Source organism: Podarcis gaigeae (assembly GCF_964106915.1).
Source record: "Podarcis gaigeae genome assembly, chromosome: 1".
In the NCBI taxonomy this organism is placed as follows: domain Eukaryota; kingdom Metazoa; phylum Chordata; class Lepidosauria; order Squamata; family Lacertidae; genus Podarcis; species Podarcis gaigeae.
The window spans coordinates 96,195,929-96,209,104 of NC_139678.1; the positions used below are offsets into that span (position 1 = coordinate 96,195,929).

Consider the following 13,176-nt stretch of genomic DNA (forward strand, 5'->3'; position numbering starts at 1 on the left):
CAAATTGTCAAAACCAATTCAATTACATGCATATTGTACATCTATTGAACCATGAAGGCTGCAGAGAAGACACACTCAAGATCTCATCATACTTGCTCTAGTATCTATGACCTGCTATAATACTTACTGTACGTAATATGCGTCCCATATAACAAGGCTTAGTTTGAAAATTCCAAATTTTTTTGCTTTTAGATTTCATTGTCATGACACTATATGGAAATTTCCAATGCACTTTTAAGTTTGCTGAGTTCTGTTTGTTTGAGAAGTACACTTAAATCTAAAGAGCCACATTGTATACATATTATATCTGTAAAAATATTCTGTTACTCATATACCATTATATATATATTTTTAGTCAAAGGTTTTTTTTGATATCCAGATCCTTTTTAATTGTGGTTGTATTATATAGTCTCATCATAAAAACTCTGTTCTATATAACTGCATCTCTCTAATTTACCTTTTATACTGAATATGCTCCATGTAGGGTCCTGTAATGGTTTACATGACTATGAGTTAGTGTGTACATATCTTTATGACAAATCAATAGGAAAAGTAAGAAAAAAATGATGTAAGGTCTGCAAACCAAGTAAATACTAAACTGTGTAAGAATATGCTTATAGAAGGTAGAACAGGAAAAGTTAAAATCTGGAAGGCAGGTAAACACAACTTTGGTTTGTTGTGATACAATAAATTAAGTTCTTTGGCATACTTGCATGGAACATCATTTCATATTTAATTTTTTATGGGATTTCATTTTCAGTACTAATTGGTTACTGAATAATGTAGTTTTTAGATATTTTATTGATAGAATTATTGATAGAAGGGGAAAGGTCAAGTGCAACAACTTCAGCTTATGGACAGAGGCCATTGCTCAGTGGCTGAGCACCTGCTTTGCATGCAGAAGGTTCCAGGTTTAATTCATGGAACCTCCATTTAAAAGGGATCTGATGATGTTAAAGTCTTTCTGCCTTAGACCTGGATAGACAATACATGCTAGGTAGATGCTGGATAAAAATCCTGACCTGGTAAAACACAGCTTTCACCACCAAAGGAACACAAGTGAACAACACAAGCAACGCTGACACCAAACTCTACATACATTAAACATAATAGAAACACCGCCACCCGACCCCACCCCCATCCATCCTCCCTCTCTCCACCCCCCTTTCTTTTTTATTTCTTTTTTCCTCTCCCCCTAATGCCTCAACAAATGAAACGGATTTGTAAAAACGTTACATGGAAGAAGAAGAAGAAGAAAAAATACGAGGCACTACACTTCTGTAAAACAAGAAAATCCTTAATAAAAAATATTTTTTTTAAAAAAAAGAATATTATTTAAAATTCTGCTGTGCATTTCCTTCTTGATCCCCTGTCTGGATTTGATTGTTTTACTACTTAGTAGATTCAACATTACATTAGTTTTACTTTATTTACTTTTGTTTTCGTTTAGCATTACCCAGCTAAATGGATAAAATATTTTATCCATTTTAATCATTCTGTCTCATATATATTTAGATTGGGAGGCCGTGAGCAGAAACTATTAATTTATATTTCTGCAGAACACTATACATTTAATGTGGTTTTTTTAAAAAAAATATATATATATATAATGTCTGCTAGCTGATGGTATTACTACTTACAGTGGTACCTCAGGTTACATACGCTTCAGGTTACATACACTTCAGGTTACAGACTCCGCTAACCCAGAAATATTGCTTCAGGTTAAGAACTTTGCTTCAGGATGAGAACAGAAATTGTGCTCCGGCGGCGCGGCAGCAGCAGGAGGCCCTATTAGCTAAAGTGGTGCTTCAGGTTAAGAACAGTTTCAGGTTAAGTACAGAGCTCCGGAACGAATTAAGTACTTAACCTGAGGTACCACTGTATTTAGAAGCACAGTTTCCAGGACAATATGTAGATTAAAATAATAAATATGATGAACTTGTATAAAGCCACAGAAAACTAACCGCAAAAAGGACAAAATCTTGCAAAGCCATAAAAACAAAACTAAAAACATAAATAAAACCTGCTGAAATGTCTGACACTGATAAACTATGAAAGCTGGCACCAGGCAGGCTTATTTGAGGAAGGGGTTCCTGAGGTGGGGTGCCAGTCCTCTAGTTAGCCGCCACCCACCACAGTTACTTTCAAAAATACTGTCACTTCAGGTTAAATACCTGACCACTGAGATATTAGAATAATGCCAGATGAAGGACAAGGAATGGCTCGGAGAGCAAGGTAGGCAAGGCAAGTCTCAAAGCTGTGACAAAACGCTGAAGTGATATACTCTGGTGGCAAATTAAACATGATTTACTGAAGACGGAAAGGTGGTTCTACTTCCATTTGGATCTTTCCAATTTTGTCATTATTATGTATCATCACACAGAGATATTGTATATATGTTCTACTCTGCAGAATCCTGGGTTTTAATTGATTAAACTGTATCTTTACAAGTATGAAGACTAACAGTGAGCATTGCTCATCAATATTCTCAGGTGGTACTAATTCTAAGGTACTGATTTCCATATTTTTCAGGATATATCTGCATCCGCATCATAAGCATACTGGACTAAGATGCATAGCAGAGTGTTCCCTTTCTGGGCATATGCGCAAAAGTATTGAATTAAACATGTCACCCTACACAGAAAATGTGAGATCTGAGCACTCTGCTCATATTGCCATCCAGGGCTCCCCATTCTATTAGGCAAGTAGGAGGAAAGGGCATGTTCAGCTGGCATATGGGATAAACATAAACCATGTTCAGGATATGCCTGAACACATGACAGCTTAAACTATGGTTGGGGTAGGAATGCACACACACAAGGTCAGCCTGCAATATTCCCAGGCTGCTGTTCATATCTTCATGTGATTTTTGCAAAGGTCTGAAGATGGTTTTTAAGCATGTTCAATTGAATGTGCTCTCCATAAACAGAGGATGAGGTGTGTGCTGCTGCCCTGTCCATAGTTTGATCATTCCCATGTTCAAGCAAATGTCACCCAAAATTGTCTGATGGGATTTTCAAGTGAGTTTCCATGCCTGCACACCATAGAAGGAACTCTGCTGCGTCCTACAGGGATCCCTCTATGCAAAAATACACAATAGACTGGGTTACGACCATCTTGTTTGATTAAAAAAAAAAGATTGCTTTCTCTTTTTTAACCCTTTATTCATTTCATGTACTAAGTATGTTGATTTCAACAGGCCTTACTTTCACCCCTCCAACAACAGCCTTTGTTATAACAGTAGTATACTGTAACAACTATAATAATGCTTTAGATCAGTGCAATGTGGCTGATTTTTCATAATTTGAGAAGAATTGTGCAGAAAAAAACAGATGTAAAAGAGGCCAAATCCATTAGCCCATTAAACATTTCCCCCCATAAAAAGTATAAATTGACATGTGCAGATTTATCCAAAAGATAGAGAGTATTCTGTAAATTTATATAAATTAATTGGTTAGACTAGAAATCTCTACTTCATCCACTAAGATCCAATAAGTTACATGACTGAAATTATCCTATTACAACATGGCCTATAATTCTTGTTGCTCTGTTTACTTATTATTCCAAAGTGACTTAGATTTCGTAGTGTTTTTTTAGAAAGCATACTGAGCTCTCTCTCTTCTCTATCTTACTCAGCTTCAATGTACCTCCAGAATTTGTACATTTTCAATTTCAACAGTATCAGATGGCAGAGAGCCAATGTCCCTCTAATGCACTGTGCCTATCAACTGTCATACTTTGCTTGTTGAAATTGCCATAAGCTGTCTAATGTTATGTAATTTCAGTAAGTATAACATGCCACATATTTAAACTGCAAAGATGTTTTCATGAATTAAGTCTACCTGAAGCAGCAAGCCAGATGTTGGTTTCATTCTTTGATGGAATAGGACACTAAGCGTTCGGTTCTGTTGTTCCAGGTCAAAAACTCTTGTCTTTAACTTTAAACACTCCTCCCTCAGGTCCTAGAACAGGGGAGGAAATCTGAATTAGCAAAAAAAACCCCACATAATTCAAATATTAACTGAAAAGTCAATGAATATTATAATGCATGTGACAGAACACCACCCTTCTGTTAATGCCTGTGACAGAACACTACCCTATTATGTTAATAGGAGGAATCCTATTTGCTAAAGGCTACTTGATCTTGTGCGAGGATTCGAACTGCCGACCTTCTGATAGGCAAGCCCTAGGCTCTGTGGTTTAACCCACAGCGTCACCCGCGTCCCTTCTTCCTGCCTTTAGGATGAAACAAATGGATTCCTCCCCAGCTTTTAAAATTAAGCAGATTTTTTTAAAAGTGAAATTTCAGCACTAGCATGTCATAAGAAATTAAAAGGTAGTATTTCTAAATACCTAGTATATTTGTTTAGACTGGCAGTTTTCAAGTATTTATTAGCTTAAGAAAAGTTTTAATTAGTTTCATTTTGTCTGGATACATAATAATAAATAGAAAACATGAAAAGCAATGCACTTTCAGAAAGCTGCATTTTCATTTCTCCAACCAAGAGGAATAACCAACAGCACTCTAGAAACAATGCTATGTGGTACTGTGTGTCAGAGAAAGATGAACCACGCAAGACCATATTTCATCACAATCACAAGCAAACAGTGGGAAAGGCAAACATAACCTATGCCAGGTGAAAACTGATAAAAACTATATGCAGCCACAGGAATAGCTATGTTTGACGTGAGTATATTACATTCATCTTCTCAATCACTTCATTATAAATCAAGTAGCATTGACAGCATATACATCCCCTCTATTGAAATGTTCCTTCCCAACAGCAGTTGGATGCATTGGTTGTGATGATACTCCAATGAGACTTACCAGACACAAAATTATATCTCAAGTATCATCTGGGTACACAGACACTGAGGTATTAAATCACCACACAAATATGTATGTGCTATATGAGCAAGATACTGAATCTGCTTTCTGGAGGCATGCATGTGTTGATGCAGGCCCATTCATCTGTTCTGTTGTATTAAGGAATGGTGAGCTTCTGAATTCCTGAAGGCCACTCCATTCTCCAGGTAGTTGTCTAGGAGTTGTAACAATTCATCCCTCCCTTGGGCAGTGTCAGGGAACTGCCATTGGAGCTAGAGGCGGAGGGAAGGCTCCAGAGGGATGCCGGAGAGGGTCCCAGTAGGGAGAGAGGCAGCCCATCTGCTGGGGAAGGAAATCAGCGTAACACCAGTGGAGAAGGGGGGCAAATGGGGGAATCGGAGAGGAGGCTCCAGGACTCTTCACCGGAGACCAGTGGGGAGAGCACGGGTCCTCCGCTGCCCACACCCTCCCTGCGCAGAAGACTTAGGTGCAGGGAGAGTAGGAGGAGACTTGGCGTCAAAGAACTTCTTTGCTGGAAGAAGTTCAAGAAACACCCACTGACGGATTCTGCCAGCGACTGAGACAGCCACGAAGTGAAGGGCTGTCCAGACAGAAAGGGTTCAACCAGGTAACCTAGCCAGGAGTGGCGGCAACTTACGCACGAGCAACCCGTAGAACCATTATAGGCAGTCAGGTTCTTTACTAAATCTAGCATCCCACATGCCTATCCATAAGGGGATTTCATTTTGTTGGGAAGTGAGGGAAGAAAGGGTTAACACTCCCTTTCCAATGTCTGTGCTCCTGGCAAAACACACCCTGCACTTCAAAGGGGAAGGGGGGAGGACTAGTGGGAAGCTGTGGAAGCAGTTTTGTGCTACTTCCCACAGACCACACTTCCAAGAATACCCTGGAAGCAATGCAATGGGACACAGTTTGGCATCACTCCAAAGACATTCCAGGAAATGCAGCCAGTACATAGCTGTAGAGACCTAGGCGTAATCCACACTTCCTCTTGTCCTGCTGCTTTCCCCCAAGGAAAGCTGCTCTTTAGCACTCAGTTGGAGCAAATGACAATTCAGGTTTTCTCTGAATTGATGTTTGCTCTGATTGAGCACTAAAGAGCAGGTTTTCCCTGGGAAGGGAGTGGGAAAGGGGAAAACCACTTGGACGAGTCCCTAGAAACTAGGATTCCAACAGGATTTTCTGGGCCCAGTACACTGTATATATTTTCAGCTCAGCGCTCCATCATGCCTACAATCTAATGTTAAGAACTGCTGCTTACATGCACATTGCAACTAAAATAAGAGCATATGGGCAAAGTAAGAAGGTGGGTGGGTTGTGGTCTCAATGGCATTGTGCTTTAGTGTATTGCTCAGTCAATCCATGGGTAAATTAAAAAAAAAGTAATTTAAGTTTAAGGAGATCTGCAGCTTGGGTTCCTTGGCAACCCACCTACAATCCCCCTGAAACTAAGTAAAGACGTTTCTTCTGCCCATATTATGGGCAGGAGCCATCATTTTGCCCTCATCCATCCAATTGTCAATTTCCGTTTCAGGCCTACAATGGAAACTGTTGAGATGGCTCAGTAGCATGGAATTTCCATTTTCATTATATGCTGCATTAATAATAAAATAAAATAAAAACATCAGTTTGCTTCTCCTAAACATGAGAACAGCTGCACTAACTACCTACATTCCTGTATTTTATTTTTGAATGGCGCAAAGCACAATGAAAAGTCTTGCAGCTTCCCACATATTTACTTGTTAACAGAATTAACAATAAATTGAGTTATATGAACCTATTGAAGTAGCAGGCCAGAATGTTCACAAAAATAGTCTTTTTTTGTCTGTTCTTGGTCTGCTGTGCCTAAACCAGCACGGTGAACAGAGAAGAAGAGGTAACACAATGAGACACTTTTGTTAAATGAAAGTTGTAAAAAATGTGGGTTAGCTTTAATTCAAAGGTAAGGCTGGATGAATTAAGAAGTCATTTTGCCTGAGCACATTACAAGTGGAGTGCTTATTTAAAGTACCCCTAAGGCGAACCAAGTTATACATTCTCTGCCTTCCAAAGTGACAAGGAGGCAATGCTATCTTTTATTTGAAGTGTAGCAAAATTCTAAATCCTCTAATTCTGCAAACAGAAATCCCTGTATAACTGCATCATCTCAGACCTTTTATGGGGAGCCATATATATATATATATATAACCTACGAAAGCAAATATATATATATATATATATATATTTGCTTTCGTAGATTTTCACGGGTACAGGAATGCAGGTTTTGGTGTCCTCGGGTGTCTTCCCGTGTAAAAGTTGGGGTGTCTAGGCGACGTTTCGACGAGGTCTCACTCGTCATCTTCGTCGAAACGTCGCCTAGACACCCCAACTTTTACACGGGAAGACACCCGAGGACACCAAAACCTGCATTCCTGTACCCGTGAAAATCTACGAAAGCAAATATCTTACCTCTACGGGGAGGAAACCTTCCATGAAGATGACGAGTGAGACCTCGTCGAAACGTCGCCTAGACACCCCAACTTTTACACGGGAAGACACCCGAGGACACCAAAACCTGCATATATATATATATATATACATACACCAAACAAAAGCACTAAGGACAGTCCTTATGAGGTTCTAACAGATAACAAATTCACTGTAAGACTAGCTGCTCCAATTGAGACTGAACCCCACAGACAAAATAAGAAGAAGCGCTTCACGAGAACTAGCAATTCAAACTAACCACAGGCCAAGTAACACCTTCTCCGCACCATTCCTTTCAAAAGCTAAACTCTCCTCTCCCGCATTTATTCTAAAATAAAGAATAAAACGCATGTTGTTAGATTGCCCAACTATTGGAAAAAGGTGCTTTAGCAGTACAGTTGTTCATAGGAAGTTTTTTTTTTTTAAGGCAAAAGTAGATGTAAAATGATTCCCCTCACATTACGAGACAGACTCTTCCTAGGCTCTAGAATAGAAGTGGGGGACCTGTAACCTCCAGACAATGCTGGACTACAAGTCCTATTTCTGACTACTGATCATGTGGGTTGGGGCTTATTAAAGACAGAGTTCAACAACATATGGAGGTCAAAGGGTTTCCTATAACTTTTCTAGAACATCCAATCTCCTCATAGGAATAGTTTCTCTTTTAAGGCCACATAGTTTCTAGCTGCAGATGTTACTACTAAGGTGTTGAGTACTGGAAGTTCTTAAAAGAAGTGAGTATGATCTGGGGCAGGTTATCATCTGGCTGGACTTACTAGGAAGAGTTCAAAACATCTGAACTCAATATGAATAAATATTTCATCTCCCTCCATGCCAATCCTCTGCTATGAAGAGCTTTCAATATTCATCTCTACTGTTTCCCACAATCCAGAAGGACCAGGAACCTTCATAGCATAGCACTTCATCTTAGTCAGTACTGTATTCCTATTACATGTTTCCTCCTCCACCACCACAGTCAATATATTGTTTTTCTTAGGTGTTAAAACAACTCCACATTTACCATCCTATTAGGCCATAAAACAGCCCCCTAAGATATACATGGCTGGGCTCCTTGCTACAACAGTCGTGAATATAATCAGCAGCCACATGGGTTATGTGGATCAGATGGAATCAGTTTAGATTATGTAGTTAGGCCTACCTGGCAAAATACATGGAGCCAGCAAGGGTATGCTGGTCTTCACTGGTACTCCACATGAGGCTGGTAAAGGTAGGGCTGGTGAACTGTGTGGGCAGGTAAGAGCTGGAGTGTTTTAGTTCTGTTTCGCAGAATGGGGCCAAATTTGGCTTGAAGGTAGCATCTGAACCAACTCACGATCACTTCTAATGTCACAATGTTGATTTTGCTAGGAGAAATGGTGCTAGCATGGGTACTTCCACACAATCCATCTTCCAGTGAGTTGCTAATTGTTGCTGCTGAGGTATGACGCCTACATGGAAACAGCAACTACATTACCAGGCTTCAGGCCTTAAACTGAATCTTAAACTACCATGACAATGGACCAATCTGATCTCCTGAATATGGACATTCAGGTTCAAGTAGCATGCCTCTAAGAACCAGTTGCCTGCAAGGAAAAATGGGAGTTGTTTTTTGCCTTCCTGTCTTACTTGTGGTCTACCCAGAGGTGTCTATGAGAAACACAATGCTGAATTGGATGGTCTTTTGGTTTGGTCCAGCACTGTTCTAATGTTTCTGTTTCAGTGTGAGAGGAAACTAAAGAGTGAAAGTTGTTAAGACAGGCAAGTCCAGCTTTAATTTCGCCTCAAAATTATCTGCAATGTGAAATAACATGGCAAGAGGACTCCAGCCAAAGAAGCTCCTGGCTAGAGGCTGAATGAATTAAGTTAGAAGCTAGTCTTAAAACTTAAGACATGAAATATTTTCTGGAAATGTTTATGATTGTTTGCTGGTCTGTTATTCCCCTATCGGTTTTTAGATGCCTCTTAAGTAAAACCGTAACTTGTGGAAATGATGGAAACAAAACAACAACAAAATGCAGTGCTCTGAGGCAGAACTCCCAATTTAATATATTTTCCTTCATATTTTCACTCAAAAACTAGGCTCACTGGAGGAGTTCCATATGTCTTATAAGGAACGATCTCCTCCAAAAGTACCCACTTCAAACTATAAATTTGATCTCAAGGATTCAGTGACATTGATAAATCACTCAAGGTTTTGCTCTCTCAGTTGGTGTCACCATGATCTCTCGGCGGAACAGAAGCTTCTCATATACTTCTGGGTATGCAGTACTTCATCCCTTACATTATTATAGTATGTATTTAATTTAAACAAAAAATTAGTCCTTGAGGGGTATTTCCAAATTCACAGTGTAATATACATAGTTTGTGTTACTGCACAGTATTACTCTTCTGGAGTCTTTGAGAGCTTTTCAGATTCCCTCTGTATCTCATGATGCCCCTGAGGTGTGTTATCTCTTGGTGACATTACTTGTTCCATCTTGCTGCAGTGTGGTAGAAGACTTATCTGTTTACCGGTTATTACTTAGATTTGTATAGGAGCCATTTGTGATTGACCCGAAGAGCCTAATTTCCTTTTTACTGTACAGTATTGTCTTCCTGTCCTTTCTTATAAATAGTCTCAGTCCAAATGGCATTAGGAGGGCTGTAACAGTTAACATTCATTAACATTTAGAGTGCTGCCTTGTGTTTCCCCTTCAGGATATTAAATTAAGCAGCATTACTCAGCAGTAGGCTAGCGTCTGTTAAATTTCATCAATACTAAGCAAATCACATTATTAAATACATTTTAATCTATATCCTTAGTTCGTTCATAAGGAGTCCTTAGTACCTGTGTCTTCCAATATTGACAAAAGGGGTTGTCATGGAAAAAAATTGTCCTAAAGGAGTTATAAATAACTCACGAGACTCTCTGCACTTCAACTCCATTTTGTATTTGTTTTGTTTTTTAAAAAGAAAACATGTTGTTTTCTGAATAAGGTATAAATATATTGAGATCAATATACCAGCGAATATGCCACAACATATGGGCTTTTATATTGCAGAATGCTAATCTGGTTTCTGTATGCACTTGTATTCATGGCCTGTTAAATTGCATAACAAGAGAAAATGAATACATTTCTGATTTGTTTCTAGGGTTGGCTAGTCTGTTTTAATTCTCAATTGAGAATTTAGAAAAACAACACTGAAATGACAATTCCAGCAACAGATCCCCCCCGCCAGCTATATTATACAGTACAAGAGTCAGCAACAATCCTGATTGCCAGGATTTCCTGTCCTAGTTGGTTGGAACTTCTCCTGGGATTAAGTGGCTATTAGGACTGCTCAGCATGCACTTAGATTTACAGTCACAATACATGGATATCAGTGTGAAGCGGGGCAGAGCTTGTCTCCTGTTACCAACATCACTGCTGTTTACAGGGTGGGGTTGGGGCCATAGCACTGCACTCACAGGACTACTGCCACCAATTCAGCATTCCCACCAGTGCAGCAAAACACCAATCTTGTTGCTCCCATGCACCATCCTCACCCAGCTGTAACATTCTGCCCCACCCACATATGCTGGTACTGATGGATGTGAAAAGAATCTGCAACTTATAACAATGTGTATTTCTCTGCACTTGAAGATATTTAAACCTTACCCAGTGTTGATGCCTGCAGAAAATAACTCACAATACTGCTATACCTCTCTCCCCCCCCCCCCCCCATCCTTGCAATACACGCTCACACCCAAAGGCATCTCCTCACTCCTTCTAAGATGCCTCTCATGTGTTACATTTTATGGAGATGAAAACAAAGCGGGACGAGGCGTGTTAGTTCACAATCACGTCCCAGCACCACAATGGACACACGGTCGCAGACTGCAGCTCTGGAAAGAATGCATACTTTGCACACAGAAGGCCCCAGGTTCAAACTCACACATCTCCCACTAAAAAAACACCAAACGGAAAACCTGGCAGAGGATGGTGGGAAAGATCTCTTTCTCTGACCAGGTACAGGGAGGCCTTTTATGTTTCATATGAGATTAAAGGTTGTGTGTAATAGCCCTCATCTGAAGAAATGTAAGAACAACTGCAGGCTGTATGTCTGCTACTGCACAAACACAGGGAAGGTTCTCTTGGACCAGGCCAATGGTCCATGTAGCCCAGCACCCTGCGATGGCAGCCAACAAGATGCCATTGGGAGTATTTGAGAGGAAAAATAGTCTCCACAGCTGTGATACTCAGAAACAGGTATCCAAAAGCATACAGTCTCCAACAATGGGGATAGACCATAGCTATGGTGACAAGCAATAATTAATTGGATGCAGGTGGCACTGTGGTCTAAACCAGTGTTTCCCAACCGGTGTGCCGCGGCACACTAGTGTGCCGCCGGACGTTGCCTAGTGTGCCGTGGGAGGGAGGCGGGCGAGTCGGGCTAATCCTCCGATGAGCTCCACCTCCAGACCCATTGCTCAAATCCTTTAACCCAGGAGGGCGGGGAGAAAGGGTGGGAAAAAAGAAGGGGAAGAGAAAATATTTTTTTAAAAAAAGGAAAGAGAGGGGAAAAAGCGAGGGATGGAGGAAGGGGAATAAACAGAAGGGGAGGACAATGAAGAGGGGCGGGGCTTGGCAGGCAGCAGATAACTGGGGAGGGGGCGCGGCTGGCGGCGGCTCAAGGCAGGAAGGGAGGAGCTGCCTTGCGGAGAGTCTTGGGCTGCAGAGATTTCCCGTTCAGGAGCGCGGGAGGCCACGCCGTGGATGGGAATCTCCTCCTCCTCTTCCTCCTCCTGGAGAGAGGGTGGTCCGCCCCACCGAGTCGGGCGTGCTCAAGCGTGGGAGCCTATAGTTAGAGCTCAGCTCCTTTTCTTGCCTTCCCCGCCCCCCCCCCCACGGAGCACATTTTCCTCGCCCCCCCAACCCCCGCATGTAGAATAGAAGCCCTCCAGCCTCCACGGTGCACAAACTCTCCCCTCTGCAACGAAGCGCTTTGTTGCATATCTTTGGTGAGGTTTTTAGGCAGTCTTGGTGCACCTTAAATCAGCGCTAATTGCGCCTGGACGCAGTATTTACTTCCGAGTAGGCCCCCTCCCCCCCCCCGGTAGCACCTGACGTTGCTATTCGTATCATCAGGTTTGTTTGTTGATAATTTAATTGTTTTAAAAGCATCATGCTAAAGAGCTCTCTCCCACCCCCAGACCCTTGGGCAAAACAGAAACACACACACATACACAAACACAGAGATTGAGCCCTGCAGGTTTTATGAAATGAATGGATTCTGAATGCCTGTTTCAGTGGCTTGTCCGCCTTAGGCTGCTGGGCCAGACACCTGTTACACGGTGCAGTCCGTAAGCTGTGAGCGCTGCTACCTGCCGCCGAGACCACGTAACGACAGTCTTGAAAGACCTACATTGGCTCCCAGTACCTTTCCGAGCACAATTCAAAGTGTTGGTGCTGACCTTTAAAGCCCTAAGCGGTTTCGGTCCAGTATACCTGAAGTAGCGTCTCCGCCACCATCGTTCAGCCCAGACACTGAGATCCAGTGCCAAGGGCCTTCTGGCAATTCCCTCACTGTGAAAAGTGAGGTTACAGGGAACCAGGCAGAGGGCCTTCTCAGTAGTGGCGCCCGCCCTGTGGAATGCCCTCCCATCAGACATCAAAGAGATAACCATTACCTTCTATGCTGTTACTATTTTTTTATTTTTTTTTACATAAGTAAAAAGTGACCTTTCCCCATCTGGCATGGTGGTGTGCCTCGAGATTTTTTTCATGAAACAAGTGTGCCTTTGCCCAAAAAAGGTTGGGAAACACTGGTCTAAACCACAGAGCCTAGGGCTTGCCGATCTGAAGGTCGGTGGTTTGAATCCCCGCAACAGGGTGAGCTCC

The 13,176-nt window shown here is 41.5% G+C and overlaps 1 protein-coding gene across 13 annotated transcripts in view; it reads right to left on the bottom strand.

Annotated features, from left to right (window-relative positions):
- Positions 1-13,176, bottom strand: part of NCKAP5 (NCK associated protein 5) — a 610,895-nt gene that overhangs the window by 129,806 nt on the left and 467,913 nt on the right. For all 13 annotated transcript variants that reach the window (XM_083703012.1, XM_083703010.1, XM_083703011.1 and 10 more), the window contains one exon: positions 3,843-3,962. In XM_083703012.1, the coding sequence (XP_083559138.1) occupies positions 3,843-3,962 (120 nt within the window). The remainder of the gene's footprint in view (positions 1-3,842; positions 3,963-13,176) is intronic.